At 41.8% G+C, this 27,508-nt stretch overlaps 1 protein-coding gene across 5 annotated transcripts in view; it reads left to right on the forward strand.

Annotated features, from left to right (window-relative positions):
• TANGO6 (transport and golgi organization 6 homolog) overlaps positions 1–27,508 on the forward strand; it is a 219,491-nt gene that overhangs the window by 75,595 nt on the left and 116,388 nt on the right. For 4 of the 5 annotated variants that reach the window (XR_011972924.1, XM_072636417.1, XM_072636418.1 and 1 more), the window contains exons 13-14: positions 3,838–4,392; positions 7,239–7,296. Coding sequence is in view for 4 of the 5 variants with exons in the window: in XM_072636417.1 (XP_072492518.1) it covers positions 3,838–4,392; positions 7,239–7,296 (613 nt within the window). In the remaining variant the exon portion in view is untranslated. The remainder of the gene's footprint in view (positions 1–3,837; positions 4,393–7,238; positions 7,297–27,508) is intronic. The other variant, XM_072636420.1, reaches the window with a different exon arrangement.

Consider the following 27,508-nt stretch of genomic DNA (forward strand, 5'->3'; position numbering starts at 1 on the left):
TGCTGTAAGAAATGACAAGCAGGATGGTTTCCGAAAAACCGGGGAAGACTTATACGAACTGAGGCAAAATGACGTGAGCAGAGCCAGGAGAACACGATGATCAGCTGTGAAAGACTTAGCTACTCTAATCAATGCAACTATTTTAAACAGCTCCCAAGAACCCACAATGAAAAATGCTATCCTCCTGTGGAGAGAGCGCCAAGGAACTCTGAGTGCAGATAGAAACATGCTTTTTAAGTGTATTTTTCTTGCTTTCTTTTGGCAGCATGACTAATATGGAAATATATTTTGCATGACTTTACATGTATGGTTGATATAGTGCTTGCCTACTCAATGGGTGGAGGAGGGGTGAGAGGGAGATGATTAGGAGCTCAAAATTAAAGTGTAATTATTTTTTAAAATCTGTCTCTCTTTGTGCCATATTCTTCTTTTTGTGTGGTTCATCATAAAATATGGACTCTTCTTTTCTGATCTATGGATTAGTCAAGTCCCATTAGCAAATCGGTCAGCCGGTCAGCTGGCATTTGTTAAGGGCTTATTATGGGCAGGCACTGTGCTGAACACTGAAGTCAGTTTTTTGCTCCATTATAAATAAGATGATGAACAAATTCAGCTAAATCTTTAAAGAAAAATAATTAATTATAGAAAAAGAGACTATGGAGAATAAAGACAAGTATTTCCAAAGCACAAGTTGTTTTGTTGCTCAAAGTAACTTTAGAGATTATTGATCCCAACTTTAAATCTTAGAACTGACTTAAAAATGAGATTAAGAAAACAACAACCACCAATATTGCCACTTTCCCACCAGGCTTCTTAGCAGGAGAGAGGGCAGATGGGTATTCGATCTGGGTTGCTCTCCTCCTCTCTCCCACTTGAAATTGTAAGAACAGCAGCCGCCAGTTAGAAAGGGGACCTGTCACCCGTTGGCACACAGCCCCTTCCATCTGCAGTGGGTGTTCGAAAAATTCCAAGATTTGGTGATGAGATCTGTGCTGGAGAAATGGTGAGAGCAGAGAGGATGGAAATCAAGCCCCTGATGATTCTGTGTCTCACTTTCACTGCTTCATGCCTGACCATTCTTATTTTGTAGTTAGGGTTTATTACTACAAATTCCTATCCAGAATTAGAGCATGATTTGTGATAAATAATCAGCACTTAAATTCTTTTTCAAGCCTCTGGGCTTCTTCCATGTGCTTTTCTTGATCATTTCACATAGTGAAAAACTTAGTTGTGCAATACTGAAATTGTAAATTATTTATAACTGGCAGTAGGTGACTTCTTCCTCCTGAGAATTGTACAAATAGGTAGCTGCCCTTGGGCAGTAGAAGAGATGCCGCCAGCAAACCCAGAACTGGTACAGGCAGCCTCCTGGTACAAGCTTAGAAAGGACCAAAAATACATGTAGCCTGCAAGGTTCTCTTTCTGGAGGCAAGGAAAGCTTGTCCAAGAAAGCCTCAGACTAGTTGAAAAAGCACTGTGAGAATGATCAGTGACTCACTGAGCATAGTAACCCTCACACCAGGATAGCTGTGGTGTCCAGAGGTACCTAGTACTTTGTCCTAAGACACCAGAGAGGTCAAGAGAGAAAGTGATAAACCTTACCCAAATAATGGACTCTCTGGAAATTAGAAAAGAGACAGCAAAGAATATTAGAACAAAATCAGAAGATTGAAACAAAAAACCTAGAAGAAAATGTAAAGTTATCTCCTACTAAAGGAAAAAAAGCTGACCTAGAAAACAGATCAAAGAGAGAGAATATAAGAATCATTTGGACTTCCTGAAAACTGTGAACACAGAAAAGGTATGGACACTGTATTCCAAGAAATCATAAATGAAAACTGCCCAGATCAGTCAGAACCAGAGGTCAAAGTAAAAGGAGAAAGAATCATTTCTTAAAGGAAACACTGAAATGAAGATTCCCAGGAGGGAGGATAAGACCAAGAAGGGGAGAATCTCAAGCAGAATAAACATGGTGATTTTGAACGGGAGATTCAAAGGAAAAAAAAATTAATTAGAAGCTAAGAGAGTACTCATCAGTTGGGGAATGGCTAGACAAATTGTGGTGTGTAAATGCCATGGCTTATTAGTGTGCTGCGAGAAATGACAAGAGTTAATTTGAGAGAATCCTGCTAAGTGCAGCAAAGTGGGCAGAATCAGGAGCATGTTTTGTACGAGGACAACAATATTATAAAGAAAAACAAGTCTGAAAGACTTAAAAGACCTACGAGAAATGTAGTCACCAACTATGTCTTCAGTGACTGTGGTGAACTATGTCTCCCACCTTCTGACAAAGAGGTGACGAGTGAATTTAGGTGCAGAAAGAGACGTGGCCACTGTAGAGATTCATTTTGCTTCCTCCCTTTTCCGTTTTTAATTGGAGAAGGATTAAGAGTAAGTTTGAAATAGTGATACCAAAAAAAGAGGGCCATTGACACATTTCAGAAATTCATAGAAGCAAACAGAAGGGAGTTGAGAAGGAAGCACAGACAAGCTGTACACTTTTGAAAGTAACATTGAGCTTGTTATGGACTTTTTTTTTAAAGCAAGTAACATGAAATGGAAGTTCACAGTTTCCTATACAGTCATTTGTGTGTATGTGTCTTCTGCTGTATGTATGGAAAATGCTCTTTTTTTGCTGTTTAAAATTTTTAAAATCTAAAACAAGAGAAGAGGTGATATGAGACTGTGCAGGCTGTAGATAGATGTAATATTTCCATTTTAATTACTTAAGGAGGAACCAAGGTATGAGTGAATGCTTAGACAAAAATAAAAATTTGGTATGGCAAGACCTAGCAAAATTATTTTTGAAGACTTATTTCTAGTTTTATATTACAGAAAAATCTTGCTGTCTCTGAGGAACAGCCATATTACACATATTAACAGCTCCACAATATACATTTTTATCCCTTATATGTTTCTGGATGTTTATAACATCAGCTTTGTCAATTGTTTTATACATGAAGCCCCTCCCCCAAATTATAAAAGCCTCTACTATGACTCCTTTAGCAGCAATCCTAGCAGTGGAGGGGGAGGGGTAAGTTACAACCTCTTATCAGTTATTATGCTGGTTTAATAGAAGATACTGTGTTCTATGAGCAACGCAGAAGTGAAATAGCTCAAAAGAAATGCGAGATGCGCAGATTTAGGGAATCCACCACAAATATTCACACGAGCTATCTGTGTCCAACCTGTGGTAGAGCCTTCCGAGCTCATATTGGTCTGATCAGCCACAGTCAGACATGCTGTAACTTGACTCTAACCTAGTGATGTCATTTTGATCCTTTTCAAAAACGAAGGACAACCATCACCACCACCTCATGGTGTTGGCAGAAGTAATCTGAGAAGCGTCTGTGGTGGGATTCTGCCACAAATCTGCCCTTTTCAAAATGGTACCTTTGCTTAGGGCATAGCAGGTCTTGATGTCTGAGGTGATTTAAAAAGCCCCAAACCTCCGAAGGTTTAACTTTTGGGCCCTCCTAACATACCTCTTATCATGTTTCTCCATTATTTTCTTTTCCTTTTAGTACACCAAATTTTATCACTAAAAAATATAAGATTAGTAAAACATGTTTCATCAGAGAATGCAGACTGTTTTGTAATTCTCACCTTTACCTTCGATCATAAGTAAAATGGCCATCACTTTGTACAGGATGATTTGGATAGAGAACTAAGCTGGAATCAGGAAATTGAATTTGAGAGATCTCTCTGCCCTTTCCAAGCCTGTTTTTCTTATATTTTAATCAGCTGGTGTTTGGCATACATGTCTCATTTTTACCATGTTAATTCTGTTAATTCTGGTTGTGTTGATTTGGGTTTGTGTGGTTGTTTTTTTTATAGTTGAAATCAAGTGACTTTGATGTCCTGAAGAAGTTGGTGCCTCTGCTTGAAGAGGTCTCCTGCACATACCCAGAACCTGTCATTCAAGAACTTGCCTCCGATCTCCGAATTACCATCTGTACCCATGGTGCCTTCTCCACTGACACAGTCAGTGCAGCTGCAGAGGCCACAGTGAAGAAAAAAGATTCAGGTGGAAGCAGGATGAAGAGTCAGCTTCATACCAAACCTCAGAGAAGTTCTGAGGCTGATGTGGTCCAGACACCCTCAGGCCAGCAGCCTCAGAGTGAGGAAGCCAACCACACAGAGAGCCCCTCTGCTACTCCGTGCATGCCGCCTGAGACCCAGGGAGCAACCCCCATGCAGCAGCGTCTCTCGGCCCAGAGTACCACTGCAAACCGGAACCCTGGATGCACCACACAAGAACAGTTTCAGGAGGTTCTCTTGTCAGCCTATGACCCCGAAATTCCAACACGGGCTGCTGCCTTAAGGACTCTTTCTTGTTGGATAGAACAGAGAGCTCCCCAGGCACTTAGGACCCAGGAGAAGCTTCTGAAGGTAAGCAGAGCACATTCCAGAAACCATCCAAGTGGAGGAGAGTAGCTTGAAAACCTCTTCAGTTGAATTCCACAAACATTTATTAAGCACTTACTATGGGCCTGTCAAAAAGAATAACCCTTCCCTCTCTAGTATGCTACATTCTGAGGGGGTGGGGGAGCCACAGCATGTGCACAAGGAGGAGAATGAAGTAAGTTGAAGAGGAAGAAAGCACTAAGGAATTGGAGGAATTGGGAAAGGCTTCATTTCAGCAAGGACTGATTGACCATCTCCCTGGGGTCTACGATTGAACTGGGACTGGACACTTGGGTAGACTTGTTAATTCATCAGTATGGGCACTCCCTCATAGGATAGAAATGGAAATTCCTTTTATCCTGAATCACTCTTGGTCACATTATCTCATAAGTCCTCCACATAGCTTCCAGTCAGTGCAGTGGTCCTTTGGTCCTCTTAATATTTGGGAACACAAGGGTTTCATTGGGCTATCCCATCTCTTACATCTTCTTCTTGCTGTAAGACTGGCTTACCTCCCTTTTGGTTTGGATAAATCCTCTGTGGTGTTTTTTATACCTCGTTCTCATGGGGGACATAAAGAAACAGATGACATCCTTTTTTTTAATTAATTTATTTGTTTTCAGTTTTCTACAATCACTTCCATAAGTCTTAGATTTTCTCCTCTTTCCTCCCCCCTTCCCTCCCCTAGATGGCATGCAGTCTTATATGGGTTCTATACATACATTCTTATTAAACACATTTTCACATTGGTCATGTTGCATAGAAGAATTAAAATGAATGGGAGAAACTGCGAGAAAAACCATAACAAAACATAACACAAGAGAAAATATTCTGCTTCATTCTGCGATTCAGTTCCATAGTTCTTTCTCTGAATGTGGAAGACATTTTGCCTCAAGAGTCCATTGGGAATTTTTTAGGTCCTTGCATTGCCATGAAGTTCTAAGTCTACCAGAAAAATTCCTCACACATTGTGGTTGTTGCTATGTACAAAGTTCTCCTGCTTATGCTCCTTTTCGCTTAGCGTCAGTTCATATAAGTCTTTCCAGGCCTCTCTGAAGTCTTCCTGTCCATCATTTTTTAGAGCACAATAGTATTCCATTGCATTCATATACCACAACTTGTTCAGCCATTCCCCAGTTGATGGGCATCCCCTTGATTTCCAGTTCTTGACCTCCACAGAGAGAGCTGCTATAAATAATTTTGTACATGTGGGACCCTTTCCCATTTTTATGATCACTTTGGGATACAGTCCTAGAAGCGATATTGCTGGGTCAAAGGGTATGCACATTTTTGTAGCCCTTTGGGCATAATTCCAAATTGCTCTCCAGAATGGTTGGATCAGCTCACACCTCCACCAACAATGAATTAGCGTTCCAACTCTCTCACATCTTCTCCAACATTTATCATCTTTCTATTTTGTCGTATTAGCCAATCTGGATGACGTGCTTTTGAAGGGCTCATAATTGTGTTGTGGAGATAGGACTTACACACACAAACCAATTCTTTTTTTTCAGCTGGACTTGTGTCTTTGTTGGCATAAGGAACTCCTGGTGAGGAATCTCCCTGTACCAAGGCAGATTGGCTGCTGTTCTTTAGCTTGTCATCTTAGAGAGTTGCCTGTGTCAGTGAGCATTTAAGTGACTTGCCCAGGGTCATACAACCTATATGTGCCACAGGCTGGACTTGAGCTTACTAGTCATTGTGCCATGGTGTCTTATTAGAGAATAAGGTAGTTCAGTTAAACTCAGCCATAGCGTCCAAATGTGTAGACTGGGTAACAAATGCTCCAGGGCATCATCAGGAGCTCAATGGTGTTGACTCTAGGCTTTGGAAACTTGAAGTAGACTTGGAAGGTGAAGAGAAAGGGTGTTCTAGAGAGATCGCAGAGCAAAAGAACAAAGACAATGGGAGATCCTTTTATGACAGATGATTCTAATTTTAATAAAAGCATTTGCTGTGGATAAAAATCACCCCTTCTGCAGCTCTCCTGCTCCCTTTCACACCCCTCCCCCTTGGAGAGGTATGGGACAGAGATGCCAAGTGTCCTATCTTGTCCCCAGCTCTCCTGGAGGCTGGAGGACCTGCCCCTCACCCATCCCTCACCAAGCAGGGGGAGAAAAAGTGACTTCTAATTGTGCATTTGTTGGTTTAGGGGCACAACTCAGTTGTCTTCTTTGCTGTGTTTCCCTGACAATATATTGCCCTCTTCCATTTCCTTTCCCTTGGGGGTAGGAATCACATTAGTACCAATTAGTACTAGTCAGAAACTGGTCACCTTTTTCAGTGTTCCTACCAAGAATGTGCAGGCAGCATTCTGTCACTCTAAACTGAGAACATTCTTCTTGGCTCCTTTGGGATAAGCATGAAACGAAATGTCTCCACTTGTCATGAGCTTAGCTGTCACTGGAGATGACAGTGATGGTACTGACGGCTTTGTTCCTCTGTTCCTTTTATGGTCACTTTCCCATCAACATGTAGTAGCATCACCAGTGATTTCACTCATTTCAACAAGTTATTCAGTGCCCACTTGGGCCAGATACCAGGGTGCGTCTATCCTCACAGGGCTTACCTTCTACTCCAGCATCAGAGATGGGTTATCTTCCTAAAAAAGGAAGGTGGGAGAGCTTTTGTTTATTAAATTTAAGAATTGGACTCCAGACTTGTATTTTGTTTATTTTATAACACTCTAGAACTTTTACAGACTTCTTGGGCCCATTGTCTAGAAAAGAGAAAAAGAAGAAAATTAATCATTGTGTTGAAATTGCTGCTGCAGCTCTCATAAGTTTTGGTTATTCTTTGTGCATTAAAACTGCTGCGTTTTGTGATTTCAGGTATTTTTAGAGAACATGGAGCATGAAGACACCTTTGTGTATTTGTCTGCTATTCAAGGTAAGTTAATCTTGCTAAAAGGTTTTATCCATAGGATCTTTCCACTAATGTTTTGTTCATATTTTCAAGATTTTGTGTTTGCCAAGAATTTTGTACTCATAAGCCCATAGTACCATAATTTATCCGAAGTTCCATAGACCTTCTCCTACTAAGTAGTCATCACTCCTTTCTTCAGTACTGTAATGGACATACTCTCTCCACTGATGCAGATAGCAACCCCTCTATCATGCCCATCCTGTGGCTGCTCCTCTGGTCCATCTCCTACCATAGGTTTACTACAGGGGTCTGCCCAAAGTGCTGGAAGCCTTCCTGCATTTTTCTTGATATCAAGAGGGTCCAGTGGAGAGCTTTGACTGTACATCATTCTTTCCCCATCTCCTCTTCCTGTCATATGTTTCCATGCTGACATCATTTTCTATTTATCCTCCCAGTTCTTCAATGGTTATATTTGCAGTCTGCTCCCATTATTTGTCTCTCCTTTCCTTTCTGTGTGATATTCATTTTTAATTTTTCCAGAGACAATATCCCATATCTCACTCATACAGCAAAATTCCATATGGATAGAATATTGGTATTTCAAGGATGAACTTTTGTTTCTATGGGAAGTTTAGGGTCACGGATGGAACTTGTTAATTTCCCAAAGGCAATCCATCCCTCTCTTCTCCTGTTCAGTTCCAGGCCCAACTTGTTGTCCCTCTGCCCTTTTTGTCCCAGATATACATAATGATAGGAAATTTCTCCAGCTTACCCTTCCAAATGCATGTCAAAATCTGGGCAGTGGGCATTCTTCATCCAATTGGTCTTTCCTGTGTGGGTGGATGGTTAGTCCAAACTCGAATTTGGAGTAGTTTTAAGTCTCTTCCAGGAGACTCTGAATTTTTCCAGGGCTTAATTTTTTTTTCCAGAATAATTGTGTTTTCTTCTTTAATTATATTTAAGGAGACCTTTGTTTCAAAAAAATGCTGAAAATCTTTCCTTTTTTTGAGCAGCTAAATGAGAAAGGAAGTTTCTCTGGTTTAGCTAGATCACAACTAGATTCACAACTAATTAACTGTATGTGCTTTTAAAAGTTCCATCTATAGATGTATGCTTATGTGTATTTATGTATATACATTTGTACACATTATATATGTGTATATATATGCATGTGTACATATGTGTATATATATACACATACACGCATACATATGAAAGAACAGAAATAAAAAACTTAGTCTCCACTAAATATAACCTAGGAACCAATTCTCAACTCACTGATTCAGTTTAGAACGCTAACCAGAAGAATGAAACTGTTAGATGTTCCTAAAAAGGGATTTCTGAGCTAATGGTGGAGACATATTATTTGGGTAAACCATTCCAAGCAGTTGCTTCATCTGATGGTTCAATGTCATCCACAAACAGGAGCATCTGGAGGACCCCACCATCCACAGATAATGCACTTCATATTCTACTCTGGATCTTCTCCATCACAGATTATTGAATACCCTTTGCAAGCTAATTCTGTTTACACCTCACCTGATATTTATGATCAAAAGGGCAATGAATGAGATTATTTCTATTTTATTTCTTTCAAGGAATCTTGAATTATTTTGATATATCGATGGGATAAACCTTTTTCAAAAAGAGCCTTTAAAGCAGTATTTTGCTCTACCAAAATAGAATGTTTTTTCATAATCAAAAAAGTTAGCACAGTGGCATCTTATATTCTAGGCAGTCAGGTGTGAAATGGCAAAAACATGGTCCTTTAGTGAACATCGATTACAAAAGCCTGCTCCTTCCCTACTAATGCCCTTGATTTGTGTATATAGGAAATTGCATGGCGGTTTTCTGTTCATGGGAGAGTTAGTTGGCAGATGCATCAGCAGTCAATGATGTTTTTTCCCAGTCTTCATTTTTTTTGTATTAATGAAGTCCAAAATTTATTCTAAGCTATATAAATATATAGCTTACCCTCCTTCAGCTACTTTGCATATTGATCTGTTAGCTCCATTGTCTCACAATTATCTCCTCTATCAGGGACCTTCTTTGTGTGTGCTTGGTCTGATCTGGCTACTTTTTCCATTTTTATTCCCTTTGGTGTCCTTACTGCCCCTCTGAGAAAAGCATATGTAATACTGTGAAGTTAGTGACCATGTTAGTATATAAAACACTCTCCTTAAATTATTTCAATAATAATTTCAGAAGGACTACAGAGAAATAAATTCTATCATCTCTTTCAATAACCTATTCCGGTGTCTTGTAGTGATAAAGGCTTTCTTTGTATTTAATTATTTAATAAGTCACTAGATAAAGCCTATTTGTCATAGTTCGGCAACAACATCAAACAACTTACACCTCTGACCAACTTATACCCACTCATACGTCTCACATATTATGTGAGAATGACATCCCAGAAAGGATTGATTGATCCTCGGAGACAGCAGGGTTGAGGAGAAGCTGTGAGATTATGATCTGTTTTGTACCTCCTTCAGCCCTGGAGAAAAGAGGAATCTTGATTCCAAGGTGTAGGAGGTAGAGGTGGTTGGGGAAAGGAAACAGACAGAATAAAAAAAGAAAAGAGCTGATAGAAAGCTGGCTTGGAGAAGATTCCAGGGTTTTACACAGGTAGAAGGACTTACTCTCCAAATTTTGAGAGCCTCCATCGGCTCTCTAGGTCCTGTTCATAGGAGGCATCACCAGTAATTTGGAGCTAGGGGACCTCCCATCTGTGATAGTGGGAAAGACTACCTGTCTAGCATCTCAAACTGGGATTTGGATGCATTTTCTCATAGAAAGTTCATGGTGGTGATAGTTAAGTTCTGTCGTATTATGGGCATAGTATTGTATTTCAGGTACCTTATAGGTTAAAGTGGCTTTAAAGGGCCTCATCACTGTGTATAACATTATTTTCTATGAAAAAATGAGTTCCAATTTACAGAAAAACTTTTGGACCACAATATGTTCAGCATTTGGGAACTTTTCTGTATGTGATACCTTCATAGAAACCCATTAGTCCATTTCTTAGATTGCTTTTCAGGTCCAATACATAGAAATCTTACAGTCTTTTCCTTCATTGGTTGGAGGTTTTGACGATTCAGTCATTTAGTCTCCTGAAACCGTTTGCTTTTCTTCACCTTTCCTTAGTTTGTGGATTCCCATACTGCATGAACTTGAATCGTCCATTAGGGGTCCAACAAAGGGCACAATGTAATGAGGGCTTTGTCCAAGAGGTCCTACAAAATATACTTCAATTTGATTTTTCCCCAATATCATGTCTGTTTAAAAAAATTAACATCTCATTGTTAAAGTCAGTTGTGTTTTAAGTGTCTTTGATTTTTCTTCCCCAGGTTGTCTTTTACCTCCATGATTATTAGTCTTTCCTTGTGCCAAGTATTATTTGTTAACTTTTATAAAGGATATAAACAATGTACTAATTAAATGGCTGGTTAGGACCTAGAATGAGCTGGGTGGTTGAAATTTGTCTTTGGTGGAAAGCTGGGATTTACACTCATTTTTCCTTGCTTTGTCCTTATTTGGGGTACAGAGCAATGGTAGTGATTTGTGCTGACTTTTCAGACCTATTACAGAGTAAGAAATTCTTTGACCACTTTTGATTTGCTAGACCTTATGGCCAGTCTGTCACACTTTTAGGCCTAGATAGGCTAATGTAGTCTGCTCAGATGATGCAGTCAATCAGTCAACATTTATTAAATGCCTGCCAGGCACTGTGCTAAGGCCAAACTTGCACTTTAATGGGAGAGACAATATGCAAACAAGTATTTACAAAGGAAGCTGTATACCAGATAAATAGAAATAATTAACAGAGGGAAGAAGGCATTAGAATTAGGAGGAGTCAGAAGACTACCTGTAGAAGGTAGGATTTTAGTTGGGACTTAAAAAAAACCTGGCAAAGCAGTACTCAGAGCAGAGAAGGACAAGAATTCTAGGCATGAGAGAACAGCCAGAGAGAAAGCCCAGAGCCAAGAGAGGGAGGCTGTTGTTTATGGAATATCCCAAAGACCAGTGTCACTGGATAAAAGAATAGGTGATGGGGAGTAATGTGTAGGGAAAGGGGCTAGGTTCTGAACGGGCTTGAATACCAAGCAAGGATTTTGTATTTGTTCCCAGAAGCAAAAGGGAGCTGCTGGACTCTGTTGAGTGGCAACGGGAGGTAGGAGTAGGGGCGATGGAGGGGATGACATAGTCAGACCTGGGCTTTAGAAAAGTCACTTTAGTGGCTGAATGGACGGTGCAGTGGAGTGAGAAGAGACATGTGGCAAGTAGACCCACCAATAACTATTGCTATAGTCTAGGTGTGAGGTAGGGTTGGGGGTGGGGTCAGAGGAGGAAAGGGGGCATATTCAAACGGGATTGCAAAGGTGAAGCCCATGGGCCTTGACAGCAGATTTGATAAGGGGGCAGGGGGAGAAGGAGAGATAGCAAAGAGCCCAGCATGACTCCTTAGGTGTAGGATTGGGAGGATGCTGGGGAAAGATAATGAATTCCATTTTAGACATTTGAGATTAAACTGTCTATTGGACATCCATTTTGAGATGTCTGAAAGGCAGCTGAAGATGCAAGATTGGAGGTCAACAGAGAGAACAGGGCAGGAAAGGTACATTTGAGAATCATTAGCATAAAGACAGTAATTAATTCAAGGGGAGTTGATGAGATCCCCAAGTGAAGTGGCCCAGGACCGAGTTCTATGGGACTCCTATGGTTAGAGGGTGTGATATGGAGGAGGATCCAGAAAAGAAGACAGAAGAAGAGGTCAGCCACATCAGAGGAGAACCAGGAGACAAGGGTGGCCCGAAAACCTAGAGAGAAGAAAGGATCAAGGAGGAAAGGGTGAATGGCCTCTGCTTCCCTGTGTTCTTAGTAAAATTTGCTCTTAGCACACATTCATGTTCAGAATTGCTTTGAGAAATTATGTCTTGATGTGATTTGAGCTACCACAGAGATGGTAGCTGAAAAGTTGAGCAACTGATAGAATGTAGAAGGGAAAGGACAGACAGACAGGACTGGACAAAGGAGTTACCATGACTTAGGTATAGGGAGAAGAAGGAGGAAACATTAACGAAGATGCATATTCCTTGTAAATAATAAATGATGTAGGAATAGAGAGCCAAGGGAAGATACTTCAGAAACGAGGGAGGAGATCAGTAGTGTAGAGATGACCAGGAACAGGTCCTGTGCTCAGGGAGGCCTGATTGCAAGATGGAATAAAAATCTAACATGTCTAGAATCGATGGCCTTTGAAAACAATTCATTTTGTTCTCTTTCTGAGGAGATGCTTGCTAGTGATTTCTAGGATAGAGGCTACTGACATGGTGGTAGGTCACCCCACACAGGAGGCAATATTTGTTACCCATCAGCATCTACTTTTTTAATGATTAACCCATGGCTTGAGCCTCCAAGTTATTGGGGTTTAGAGATGTAACAAAGCATTTGTCCGTTGGCTTTATGTTTGTTTTCATTCATTTTAATTAGCGTACCAATCATTTACTAGCTAATTTGGCTAATGAAGGACCTGGAGTTTTGGCTCTCCCATCTCTAAGATGGACAGTTTGAAGCTAATTGGTGTTTTTGGTACTTGTAACATATACTTAGGAACTAAGCCTTGGGTGAATTTCTAATCAGAAAGGTAGAACAGGAGTTTCCTACCTGGTACCTGGTACTGTTAATGGTAGTTCTTCCATCTCTACCACCCACCTTAAAATGACTGAAACCTGCCGGAGGCAGATCTGATGATTTGGCCTCCCAACCTGACAAGACCAGCTCCTTGTAAATGATCCCACACAACTAGGTTTACCATGTTATAGTTTGTGTAGCATTTCCTTTAGGAATGGTAGTTTGCTTAATGGTTTTTGTTTTATTTTTAATTTATCTTCTCACAGTAGCCTATAAGCCATAAGTGGCTCTGTGTGAAACACAGACTGTATCCCTCTTTTAATTGATTTAATATTTTGAATTTCTGTCATAGTTTCTCATTCTACAGATGGCAGGAGAACAGGCAGCATCACTCTAACCCTACCCACCTGTTTTACTCTTCTTGGTTACCATTTGGAAAGAGAAAACCAAGATGGCAGCCCAGCTCCCCCCTCCTCCATTACTCTCATGCTGGGGACCCACTTTTGCTTCATCTCTGCCTCCTGAAATCCTGTTCTTCCTTCAAGGCCTCTCACTTGTCACCTCATCCATTAAGCCTGCACTCATCCCATGAAATTGATCATTCCCTCCTCCAATTTTCCTAAAACTCTTTGCCAGGATTTCCTTTCCCCATATCACATTCTGCCATGTCTCACATTATTTATGCCCATGCTGTTCCACCTCCTCACCCCGTTGTCAGCTCCTTACAGCAAGGACTGTTGCAGTCTGGCTTGAGTGTCCTGCACACAGATTCCAAACTAGTATTTGCTGAAATGAATTTGCTATTGAATTCAATTCCCTGGACCTAGGGACAATAACTAGTGTTGTATAGTACTTCAAAATTTGATATTTACAATAGCCCTGGGAGGTAGGGGCTAAGATTATCTCTATTTTACAGAAGAGGAAACTGAGCCAGAAGAAGGTTAAGTAACTTGTCTAGGGTCACACAGGTAGGAAGTATCTAAGGCAGGATCTGAACTCTGGCCTTCCTAACTCCTAGCTTGCTAAGAATCAATGAGCTGTTCTATTTATTGATAGCGCAGTCATAATTGGGTATGTGGAATTAATGTATATATTTTGCATCTGTATTACATCATCTTGGAACCTGGGAAGCCTGTTGGTGATAGAACATATATGTAGACATATTTGTGGATTTATAAGAATATATGTGATTTGTGTGTGTGTGTATGAGAGAGAGACAGAGAGAGAGAGAGGGAAGGAGAGGGAGGGAGGGAGAGGGAGAGAAAGAGAGATAGAAGAAATGAAGTTTTAAAGACAATTTCTGTGACTTTTCATTCTCCATGTTCTAATTGCTTTTATTGGGGATGATTGAGGAATAGCTGTATTTTCTTTTGGCTACAATATGATTAAAAATAGCTCACATTTATATAGCCCTTTAATGTTTACAGTGAATGAAGAAATTCAGGTGAAGACAGACAAGAAAATTGAGCAGAAAATTCCCCTTTACGGTGTGACCCAGACCTTGTTTCTGTAGTTGCTTTTTCCCCCTAATTCTTTATTTTGCTTTGACTCCTTTCTTTCCAACTACAGATTATAAATCAGTAAATAATGCATTTGATCTGTAACTTATCTGAGGACTGGTCCCTGTATAAGTGTAGTTTTCCATTTAGTCTGCTGTCCTTATAGATGAGGAAACAGAGACCAAAAGAGGAAAAAGTGACTTGTCTAAAGTTACAGTTATGCAAGAATTCCCTTCGCATGACTGCGTCTGATATGATCACTCTCAAATGAGTCCTTTCCTCTCTTTTGTGTTCATTAGTTTATATATTGACTCACATGCTTAATCTCTCCTCTTGTCTTTGTTCGCCTTCCTGCTAAATTCTAAGAATTTTTCTATAGAGGAATGGAGTGTTTGTTGCTCTGGTATTCCTCTCCCTGACCCAGGGTCTTTGAGAGTGTTTGCTGAGGTAGAGTAAGCACCGTGAGTGTGCAAAGATTGCTTGGGTGATAAAATATACCTCATTGAGGAGTAAAAAAAAAAAAAAAGAAAGAAATTATGGCAAAGATTAAGGAGTCCAGAGGAACTGTGGCTAAACTGAATGAAAGAGAAGCAAGCCTTAGAGAATCCAAGGGGCCCTTAACTTGATGCCCTCTCCCCACTCTTTGATTAATGGTCTTCCTTGTCTTCTTCAGACCCATGAAGACCTGAGCTAACCCAACTTGTATGCAGTCTATGTGCTAACACCAATGTTCCAGAAACTGTTTTCTCTTACTTCAAGAGAGATGGGTGATGCTTCGCCAAATGTTTGTCCTTAGATTTGATGTTTCTCTTTCATCCCCTTCACATAACATTGTTAGATATTTTGTGGGAAAACCACTTTTACAGAATGTTTTGAGAAAAAGTTGGAAGGAGCTCACCCTTCAACCAGGGGTCTCTGTGGACTCTACACACTTGGCCTCAAAACCATAGAGATGGTGGTGCTTTAGAAACTTTTATGTTAAGCATTCCAAGTGTGCCCTTTTTCCTTTTGTGTGTGTGTGTGTGTGTGTGTGTGCGCGCGCGCATGTGTGTGTGTGTGAGAGAGAGAGAGAGAGAGAGAGAGAGAGAGAGAGAGAGAGAGAGAGAGAGAAGGTGCCATCTTTTACCTGCTTCCAAAGCTGACTAAGCAATTCTGTAGAATTCCTGTTACACTATATTCAAGGATCCCCTGAGGAAGTATGTACTTCCTTTAGAAGTTACTCAGATTTGGAGAATTTCACCATATTGCATTGAATAGTTAACCTCCATATTTAGGCCAGTTTTGTTATAGCATTATTCATCTGGACCAGTCCTTCCTATGGGTCCCTCCAGGGGTCAGGTCACTGGGAGTATCCATTGGTTATCAAAACAATTTTATGACTACCTTGGATACTCACAGAGCCCTTCTAGGTGAGGCTGACTATCACCTAAAAGTGCTTCATTGCGCCCTTTTCTTTTTCCATCTCTCTTGCTTCCTAATAACTTCCCCTCCCTTGTGACAAAGAAAAGTTAAGCAAAAACATTCACTGTCTGATGTGAATATAGCATTCTGGGGCCACAGATCACCACCTCTGTATTGAGAAGGGAAATGTAATTCTTTGTTTTCTCTCTGGAATCAAGGTGCTGATGACTGCCTTTCCCGAATACTTGCACTTTTAAAAATTGTTGATACACTTTGTTTCAGCTTCTAACAAAGTGAACATGACCAAAACAGATGGTGATGAAAGTATTGGGTTTCATTGAATGCAGCTTAGGCAGACAGACCAACCAAAGGTAGTCATCACCTTAGGGTGAGTACACTGCTTGTTTGTGTTCCCTACACATATGGGGGAAACGCTTTTCAGATCTGGATTTAGAAACAGATTAATGGCAAAGGAGCAAAGCAAACATGGCGTGACTTTTCAGATGGTATATCCAGAATGTCAGTGGACATGTCATGTTGAGGATCTACCCTAATAGCCCTGGCTGGGACCATTCCATGTTTTTGAACATAACTTGAATTTCATTCTAGAGAAGGACGACTTTCTTTAAATCTCTGTAGCTGTGTCATTCGGAACTTTAGATGAAAATTGAATGCTGATTTCTGAAAGTAGAAGGCAGGGACTAAGCCAAACAAATCACCTCGTGCTCTTTGTGTCTGTGATGTGAAGCTACTTCAAGCTACAGACATGCCTGAACAGATTAGAGGGGTATCTCTACCCACGGTAGAAGGGCTGCAAGGGAGATTAGGTCTGAGGGGAAAGCAAACAGTCTCAGACACAGCAGGTTTGCACATCTTACCTCCTCAGTGACCTAGAACCTCATGTCATTGTCCAATTCTAGCCATCTGGTAAAGTGTCTTGAGCTGTCATTTCCCTGGAAATGCAGAAAGTGCTGAGGCTATGACCTCGGAGGACCTGGGTACAGATCCTCACTGTAAAACTTACCCCCACGGGCAAATCCCTTCATCTCTCTGGGTCATGTCCCCTCTTAAGGCTCTCATCATCTCTCCTTGTTTCAGTTATCAGGTCTATCATCAATAGCCCTTTTGTGCTCTAGTTCTCCATCATCAACTGCCTGTTGGACATTTGGAGCTTGATGTACCATGGGCACCCCATGTGTCCACAACAGAACTCCTTATCTTTCCCCACATCCTCTTCCAGAGCTTCCCTGTTTTCTGTCAAGGGTGCTGGGGGTTTTTTAATTTTATTTTATTTATTTTTGGTGTTGTACAATCACTACCATATAACTTACATTTTTTCCCCTACCTCCCCTTTAACTCCGCCCCCCCCCCGCAAGACGGCGTACAATTTTATGTAGAATCTACACATACATTCCTATTAAATACATTTTCACTATAGTCACTCTGTGTAGAAGAATTATAATGAACAGGAGAAATCATATAACAAACCAAAGCATAATACACACAAATAAAATGATCTGCTACATTCTGCAGTTGAATTCCATATTTCTTTCTCTGGATGTGGAAGGTATTTTGCCTTAGAAGACCATTGGGAATTTTTTTTTTTTAAGTCTTTGCATTGCAATGAAGTTCCAAGTCTACCAGAAAAACCTCTCTCATGCTATGGTCGTTGCTGTGCACAAAGTTCTCCTGGTTCTGCTCCTTTCACTCAGCATCAGATCACATCAGTCTTTCCAGGCCTCTCTGAAGTCTTCCTGTTCCTCATTTCTTATGGCCTAATAGTACTCCATTGCATTCATATACCACAATTTATTCAGCCATTCCCCAGTTGATGGGCATCCCCTTGGTTTCCAGTCTTTGGCCACCACAAAGGCTGCTGGTTTTACGGCCCCAGAGAGTTATCCTTTGCTCCTCACAGTCGCTGAACCCCATATCCAAAGAGTTGCCAGGTCTTGTCAGTCCTGTATTCACAGCATCATCTTGTGCCTGGGCTGTTGCCATGGCTTTTGGGTTGGTCTCCCTGCCTAACACACAGATCTGTCCTCATCACTCCACTCCATTCAGTAAACTCCAGTGGTTCCCTTTGCCTCCAGGGTTGAAGAGAAAACCTCATGTTTGGCTTTAAGGCCCTTATAAACTGGCCCCCCCCAACTCTCCAGCTCTTACATGTTATTCCCCTCCATGTTATGCAGGCTTACTGCTCTTTGCACAAGACCCTCCATCTCCCAATTTTGTGCTTTTTTTCTCTGGCTGTCCCTGAATGCCCAGAACACTCCCCCTTCAGCTCTGCCTCCTAGCTTCCTTCCTTTGGGTCTCAATTAAAAACCCACCTTCTGCAAAAAGCTTTTCCCCATCCCCCTTGATGCTAGTGCTGTCCCTCCTTGATTGTCTTCAGTTTAGTCTGGATAGGTCTAGTTTGCATGTCATTATTTGTGTTTTCTCCCCCAGTAGACTGTGAGCTCCTTGCGGCCCGAGACTGTGCCTTTCCTGGGATATAACACTCAGTGCACACTTGTCTGAACAGCTAACTGCTCTTTCACTCTTAAGACACACTTGACTCTCAAACAACTACAACAGTTTGTTAGCAGGAAATATGTTTTCCTTGGTCACCTAATGTACTTCTGATACAGAGACAGCATATTCTTGGGTGAAACAGATTAATTTTATTAATAGCTTTATCCATATGTAACATGGAATGCAATGCATGATGAAATACAAAATATGATGAAGCTGTACAAATGTAGCCAGTGGCTCTTATCCACAGAGCTCTTTGTTAAGTCGTGGGGAAGAGACAGGGACTTTGCCCAGGTTAGCTGGAGGGCAGTTTATGGGGAGGTAAGTGTAAAGGTAAATCTCACTCCCCCTTTAAGAATCCCATTGTATTCTTCAGAGCCCCACATCATGAGTCACACATCACTCGGGCTTCTAGATTATCTGAGCAACCGTTTCCTTTCATTAACCAGAGGAAGCAAGAATTGTTCGTCCTCTCCCAAAGAAGGTACAGTGCACAAAAAAACACTAAATGCTTATTGTGTTTACGTTGTAATAATCATGAGAACTAACAATCCTGCAACGCTGTAAGTACTTCATGGCATTCTTCAGGATTACAAAGCACTTTACGTGTCTTATGTCATTGGAGTCTCACCACAACTCCATGAAGTAGTTGCTGTTACTGTCAGGAAACAGGCTGACAGAGGCAGTTGCACATCTGGTAAGTGTCCTAGGCAGAATGTGAACTCATCTGTGCCTGACTGAAGTTCAGCACTCTGTCTACTGAGCCACCTCTCTGGGGGAAGATACATACAAAGTCTAATGAACACATCGTTGCTGCCCAATGACGTACCTCCACAGATAACTTTTCTGTGCAGCATTACATGGCATGTGCATTGGAGAGTTACAAAACAAATATTCTGTGATATCTGAGAGGAAAGTGGCACCTGAAATGATGAATTCCATGGTTGAAGAGAACAGGCTTTCTAGGCCTGAGTCCCAGCGTCCTAGGAGGGCATCATGAGAGGAGGACTTGGTGTTGGGTGTGGCTGTTGGGAGGAAGAGGAGGAGAATGCTCCCCCGGGAGGTGAGCCACTACATCTTTGGCATAGGAGTGACCCGTACATAGGAAAGGCCCAGAGTCTCCCCAGTTCTGTCTCCAACCCATGCCCCTTTCTTGGAGCCCCCTTTGCTCTCGTCACATTCTCCTGTCTGCTATACCATACTCTTTTGTCTTCGTATATGTCCTGACCTCCCCAGAGGGAAAGGATCAGGTGGTTTCTGTCTTGGTTCCCAGTGCCTTTGACTTTGTATGTGCTCATTAAACACTTGCTGCGTTAACTGAATTATGATTTCTTCACGTTTAATCTCCTTTGTCCGCATCTCACCTATTGGTTGTATCCTTCCTGATAGACTGGGTTTTTTCTTCTTCATATTTGTGCTCCCAGTGATTAGCAAGTGTCTTCTGCATAATAAATCCTTAAAGGTCTGGTGAGTTTAATTGAATTTCAGAGAGGTACCTCTGGAGTCATGGAAAGTGTATAGACTTAGGATCAGAAGGTGAGCTCTGCCACCTGCTAGGCACATGGTTTTGGAAAAGTCATTTTCTACCTCAGTTAGTTCATCTTTAAAATGATGAATAATACGTTATTATTAGGAGAATAATGTAACCTGTCCTGTTATCTCCACAGGGGCTTTTATGGGAATCAATTGAGACAATTTCTATAAAGTGGTTGGTAGACCATAAAGTCAGTGTTTATTAAGCACGTGCTATGTGCCTGGCAATGTGCTAAGTGCTGAGCATGTGAAGGAAGGCAGAAGGTAAATCCCTGCCCTGAAGAAGCTCTGTCTAATGGGAGAGACAGCATGAAAACAGTTCTGTGTAGACAAAGGACATATAAGATAAGCTGGAGATGATCCACAGAAGGAAGGCCCTAGGAATCAGGTTTCTATAGAAAGCAGGATTTTAGCTGGGACTTGAAGAAGACCAGGGATGTCTGCAGGTAGTGTTGAGGAGGGAGAATCTTCTGGGCATGAGGGACAGCCAGAGAACATGCCCAGAGTCCAGCAATGGCTTGTCTCAGCTGAGGGTCACAGGAGGACAGGGTCACAGGATTGCAGTGTTCTGTGGGAAGAAAAAGGAGACTAGAAAGGGTGGAGATGGGGAGTGAAGGGTGGGGGGCAGGTTAGAAGAGGCTTTGAACACCAAACGGAGTGTTTTGTGCTTAGTCTTGGAGATGATATGGAGGTGGGAGGGGTGATATCATCAGACCTACACTTTAGGAAAGTCCCTTTGACAGCTAAGTGGAGGATGGACTGGAGACCCCCATGGGGGTCCAGCAGACCCCCATTCAGCCTCCTGTAGTTTAGGAGTGAGACACTAAGGTGGGGGTGGGGGCAATGTCAGTGGAGAGAGGGATATACACAAGAGATGCTATGAAGGTACAATTGACAAGTCTTGGCAACAGATTGGATATGGGTGGCAAGAGCGAGTGATGAGTCAGGGACATCTAGGTATCATTGAGCCTGGCTGACTCGGCTCCTTCATCATGGGTGAGTAAAAAATGAGGTTGCCCTCTGCGGTAACATGGAAGTTTGGAAGAGGGCAGGGGCTTGGTGAAGAGAATGAGTTCAATTTTGGACATGTTAAGTTTACTGAGGTTTCTGCCCCTTCCAGAGTGAATTATCTGTTTATTATTTCTTTTCTATTAAAGGGGCCATCCCCCGACTACCTTTTAAAGAGGCCTGTTCACTGAATGGGTGTCACCTTGGCCTTTGCCGAAAAAGGCCAAGGTCTCCCACTGCATCCTGGACCATCTCCAGTCATCCTGATGAATATCTGGTCACTGGATCCAAATGGCTCAGGAGGAGAAAGTGAGGCTGGTGACACAGCCTCCCTCACTCAAAGCAAAGTCAAGTGCAAGTCATGTCATTATTTCTGTGATGTCATGGTCCTCTTCAAAAATGAAGGACAAACACAACAATTTTGAGATGATGTGAGTGTGGAGGGTCAGAGAGAGGTTAGGGCAATTTGAGGCATTAACATAGATATGATAATTCAATAAACTGGAGCTGATAAAATTTCACTATTGGGGAAAGAGAAGAGGGCCCAGGATGGAGCTCAGGGGACACCCGGCAGGGGTGAGCCGGATGAAGATACACCAAAAAAAGGAACCAAGATGGAACCATTGCTGAGACTGGAGGAGAACCAGGAGAACCACGGAAGCTTAGAGAGCAGAGGGAACAAAGAGAAAGGAAAAGATCAGCGGTGTCAGAGGCTGCAGAGAGGTCTTGGAGGATGAGGATTGGAAAGGGCCGATGGGTTGGGCCATCATTGGTAATGGGAGGAGGCAGTGTCAGTCTAATGGTGAGGTTAGAAGCCAGACTGTCGACAGTTAAAAATGAGAGAAAGGGGGGCCTTCTCAAGGAGTTTAGCCACAAAAGAGAAGAGTGAGGGCATGCAAGGTCTGCAGACTTATTCTGTTGTGCATATATTTTGGGGGGAACTCAAATACTTTATCCCCAAGATAGCTTTTTAGATTTTACCTTGGAGATTTAAAGACATACAGTGCCTTGCCCCTGATTGTCTCCAGGTTTGCTCTGTGGCTTATTGGTAGTTAGGTCTGCATGTTGTCTGCCCCATCAGAGTGGGAGCTCCTGGAGGGCAGGGAAGCATTCTGCTTTTCTTTGTCTCCCCAGTGCTATACATATATGTATATATGTGCATATGTACATATGTGTATATGTTTGTTGAATTCTAAAAAGCCTTAGAAACACATTATAGAGGAGAAAAAAGTATCTGTTTGCGAGTAAATGGTAAAAAGTGAAACTCCATGACTCCTTGAGGACTTTTTACGTGAGTGTAAACTGTCGTTTGCTGTTTATACAGATAGTTCTCACTTTTAAGTAAATTCACATTATGCAAATTCGTCTTTACCTAAAGAATTCTGAAAGAAATCTGCATTCCAAAAAAAAAAAATCTGTGTTAATTTTACTGTACAGTCCTGTGCTCTCTGCGGCCACCTCCCCTCCCCGCACAAAAAGCCTTCTCCAAGTAAAAGCAGAAGAATGGAGGAGAGAAAGCCATCACTGCCTTCAGACTGGGGGCTTGGCTTGAGACCTCCAGGGCCAAGAGAGGAGACCTTTGCCTCCATCCAGTCCCCAGCCCTGGCCCCCGACTGTGTCTGCCCCAACCTGTTCTTCCTTCATCCCCAGTCAGGGCCCCACCTGGCTGGCCCCAGCCCTCAGATCTTCCCCCTCATCTTGCTTTTGTCTTCAGCCCTTGAATGTCCTTGAACCAGGTGCCCGGTCTCTCCTCTTCCTCTTTCTTCCTCCCACCCTTCCCCATGTCCACAGGCAAATTCGAAATAGGTAAACATTGTTTTATGTAGAGGTCTGTGGACTGGTCCATTTATGTAAAACAAGAATTGTCTGTAATTAGTAGTGGTGGTATTAGTGGTGACAGTGGTATTAGTGATATTCAGAGTAGTAGTGGTAGTGGTAGTAGCAGTAGTTGCTAACATTTATATAGTACCTACTGTGTACCAGGCACTGTGTTAAGCATTTTACATTTATTATCCCATTTGATCCTCATAACAACTCCTCAGGCAAACATATTAAGTGACTTACTCAGCATCACACAGCTATCAAATGTCTAAAGTTAGATCTGAACTCAGGTCTTCCCTACTCCAGGCCCACAACGCTGTCCCTTGCCACCTGGCTATCCCATCTTTAGCTCATAATAAAAAATAATTTTTAAAGATGTGATTGAGTCTCTTACATGGTATCTACTCTGAAATACCCCCATGGCAATTGCTTTGCCCTTCTCTCTTAATCAGAAACTAAGGCACAAACAAACAGGTCGTTATGGGATAGCTGAAATGCAAATTAAAATTCTCAGCTTCACTAGAAAGGATGGTTCTGTTTCTTTCAGCTGTTTGCAACCTGAATAACCCAATTATATTAACCCTGACATCGTCCTTTTGGAATTAAGTCTAACACACAATCATTTAGCTCAGAGTGGCTAATATCTAATACTTAAGACACAAGTAATAGGAAGTAAAAGTTGAACATATGTGCAAAAACATCTTCCAGATAATTCTGCCTTTAGGGAAGAAAAGGTCTGTTGCCATCCTGCTGTAATTTAATTGGTTCTTCTCTGCCTCTAATAGTTTAACATATTTAGAGCTAGAAGGAGCCTTTGAAATCATTTTGCCCATTTTATAGCAGAAGAAACTGACACCCTGGGAAGTTTAGTGAGCTATATGGGATAGCCAGATGGCGCAGTGAGTAAGATCACCAAACTTGGGAAGGCCTGGGTTCAAAGCCAGCTTTTTACTCTGTGTGACCCTGGACAAGTCACTTAACCTCTGTTTGCCTCAGTTTCCTCATCTGTAAAATGGGGATAATAACAGCAGCTGCCTGCCTTACAAGAAAAGAGAGAAGATGGGGATAAGGGAAGAGTGGGGTGTGATAGAAGGGAGGGTGCATTGAGGGAAGGGGTAATCAGAATGCAAGGTGTTATGGGGTGGGGGGAAGGGAGGGATGGGGAGAAAAATTGGTACTCAAAATTTTGTGGAAATGAATGTCATAATCTAAAAATAAATTTAAAAAGTAAATCACTTTTCAATTAAAAAAAAGAATTGCATTCCAAATCCTCTTCCTTCCCTTCTTGAGAAGGCAACCAATTTGATATGGATTATACATCTGCACTGTTATTTGAAACTTGTTTTAAATGTATAAATAATATTCATTCATCAGGACTCAGTTTCCAGCTTGAAACATTTCACAACAAATAGCTGAAACCCTAATACCTTAGGTAACAAAACATAAAGAGAAAGTATAATTTGGAGGAACTTTTTAAAAATTGCTAAAAGTAAATCTGCAGAGAACACTGAACAGCTTTTCCTAACTGCTGGCCTGGGTGGGTGTGTGACAACATGGTACTCTAGGGATTTAGAGCCAGAGGCCCTCAGTTCAAATCATGTCTCTACATGTGTGACTTTGGGAAAGCCTTTTGACCACCCTTGATAAAAGAAGGAGAAGGCTGGATGCAGCGATCTCTTCAGTATTTTTCCATCTATAAATCCCACGTGACTTACTTTTCCAAAAGAGACTGATAGGGAAAGGGAACAATTGGATGATGAGGGCTCTGTGACGGGCGCCGAGAGGAGCAGCTGGTCATCCTGTTTGCTGTGCTCCAGCTGGCTCTCTGATGATGAGGAATTGTCATCTTTGGGTGACCGCTGTGACTCTGCTGCTGAAAAGCTGGGATGTGTGCACACCCTGTTTGATAGACAAGTTGCAGCACCTGAGTGCAGCTTTTATTAATGAACGGTTGCTTGGAAACTAGGTCATGATGGCAGCTTTCCTGCCTTTAGGTGATGGTTGCCTTGTTAATTGCAGAAAAATTCCCATTTGGTTAGAAAAGAATCTATCCATTATTTCCCTTCTTCCTAGAGCTGCTAATTGGTAGGTAATCCTAAGTATTGTGGGCTTTCACAGTATTTGCAGTCTTTAACAGCGTGGGACAAGATTTCATTTCTGACAAGAAACACATGTGCACCCTGAGTTCACTGATAATCTTATAAACCTGTCCACTCTGACTTGACTCTGGCTCTATTTTAGAAATAATGGTATTTTCACTAGATACTATTTAGTTAACAGAAGTTATAATTTTCGTTCAATGTCGGATTTGCTTAAAAGTAAAGATAACCAAACTAACATTTTAGAGGGAGGAACTCAAAGGATGACATGTCCATTTAGCACAAAAAAAATGTATCTATCTTAGTATCTTAGCTCTTAGACCTTGTAAGGATCTTAGAATCAGTTGGTCCAATCATTTCATTTTACAGAAAAGGAAATTTAGTCCCAGAGCAATTCAGTGACTTACCCAAGGGCATAAGGAAGGGCATAAAGATTCGCATAATACCTGCTATGCAGGAGGCAGAGCCAAGATGGAGGAGTAGAAAGACGCATATACACATATCTCCGAACCCACAACCCATAGAACATCGGTAAAAAGGAACTCACGGCGAATTCTGGAGTACTAGAGGGCACAGCACAGTGGAGCAAAGGAGATTTCTGTTCCAGAGGGACCTGCAAACGTCTCGCAAAAGGTCTGTCACGCTGCGAACGTGGAGCCCAGCCCAGCCCTGCTGCGGCCGTGGCACGGAGAGGAGCAGATCTGAGCAGGCTTCAGGGACGGGATCTCCAGCAGCCGCGTGGGTCCCTCCACCCACAGGTGACGGGGGTCAGTGAGAAGGTCTTCTTGGCAGGTCGAGAGGGGAGTGGGGTGCCCCCATAACTCAGGCCCCCTCGGGAGGCAGCAGCTGACGCAGCGGCAGACCAGGGCTCCCCAAGCAGGCAGGAGCCTGGATCCATTGTTGAAGGTCTCTGCATAAACCCCCTGAGGGAACTGAGCCCGAGAGGCGGCCCTGCCCCCACCTGAGCACCTGAACTTAATCTCACACTGAATAGCAGCCCCGCCCCTGCGGAAGCCATGAGGCTGGGAAGCAGCATTTGAATCTCAGACCCCAAGCTCTGGCTGGGAGGATCAGGAGGCGAGGTGGGTGTGAGGAGAATATTCAGAGGTCAAGTCACTGGCCGGGAAAATGCCCAGAAAAGAGAAAAGAAATAAGACTATAGAAGATTACTTTCTTGGTGAACAGGCATCTCCTCCCTTCCCTTCTGATGAGGAAGAACAATGCTTACCATCAGGCAAAGACATAGAAGTCAAGGCCTCTGTATCCCAAACATTCAGACTAAATATTCTGTGGGCTCAGGCCATGGAAGAGCTCAAAAAGGATTTTGAAAATCAACGTAGAGAGGTGGAGGAAAAGCTGGGAAGAGAAATGAGATATGCAGTCAAAGCATGAACAGCAAGTCAGCACCCTGCTAAAGGAGAACCAAAAAAATGCTGAAGAAAATAACACCTTGAAAAACAGGCTAACTCAATTGGCAAAAGAGGTTCAAAAAGCCAATGAGGAGAAGAATGCTTTCAAAAGCAGAATTAGCCAAATGGAAAAGGAGATTCAAAAGCTCACTGAAGAAAATAGTTCTTTCAAAATTAGAATGGAACAGATGGAGGCTAATGACTTTATGAGAAACCAAGAAATCACAAAACAAAACCAAAAGAATGAAAAAATGGAAGATAATGTGAACTATCTCATTGGAAAAACAACTGACCTGGAAAATAGATCCAGGAGAGACAATTTAAAAATTATGGGTCTACCTGAAAGCCATGATCAAAAGAAGAGCCTAGACATCATCTTTCATGAAATTATCAAGGAAAACTGCCCTGAGATTCTAGAACCAGAGGGCAAAATAAATATTGAAAGAATCCACAGATCCCCTCCTGAAAGAGATCCAAAAAGAGAAACTCCTAGGAACATTGTGGCCAAATTCCAGAGTTCCCAGGTCAAGGAGAAAATATTGCAAACAGCTAGAAAGAAACAATTCAAATATTGTGGAAATACAATCAGGATAACACAAGATCTAGCAGCTTCTACATTAAGGGATCAAAGGGCGTGGAATAGGATATTCCAGAAGTCAAAGGAACTAGGACTAAAACCAAGAATCACCTACCCAGCAAAACTGAGTATAGTACTTTAGGGGAAAAAATGGTCTTTCAATGAAATTGAGGACTTTCAAGCTTTCTTGATGAAAAGACCAGAGGTGAAAAGAAAATTTGACTTTCAAACACAAGAATGAAGAGAAGCATGAAAAGGTGAACAGCAAAGAGAAGTCATAAAGGACTTACTAAAGTTGAACTGTTTACATTCCTACATGGAAAGACAATATTTGTAACTCTTGAAACTTTTCAGTATCTGGGTACTGGGTGGGATTACACACACACACATGCACACACACACACAGAGACAGAGAGCACAGAGTGAATTGAATAGGATGGGATCATATCTTAAAAAAATGAAATCAAGCAGTGAGAGAGAAATATATTGGGAGGAGAAAGGGAGAAATTGAATGGGGCAAATTATCTCTCATAAAAGAGGCAGGCAAAAGACTTTTTAGTGGAGGGATAAAGAGGGGAGGTGAGAGAAAAACATGAAGTTTACTCTCATCACATCCCACTAAAGGAAGGAATAAAATGCACACTCATTTTGGTATGAAAACCTATCTTACAATACAGGAAAGTGGGGGATAAGGGGATAAGCAGGGTGGGGGGGATGATGGAAGGGAGGGCATGGGGAGGA

This window comes from Notamacropus eugenii, chromosome 1, assembly GCF_028372415.1.
Source record: "Notamacropus eugenii isolate mMacEug1 chromosome 1, mMacEug1.pri_v2, whole genome shotgun sequence".
NCBI classification, from domain to species: Eukaryota; Metazoa; Chordata; class Mammalia; order Diprotodontia; family Macropodidae; genus Notamacropus; species Notamacropus eugenii.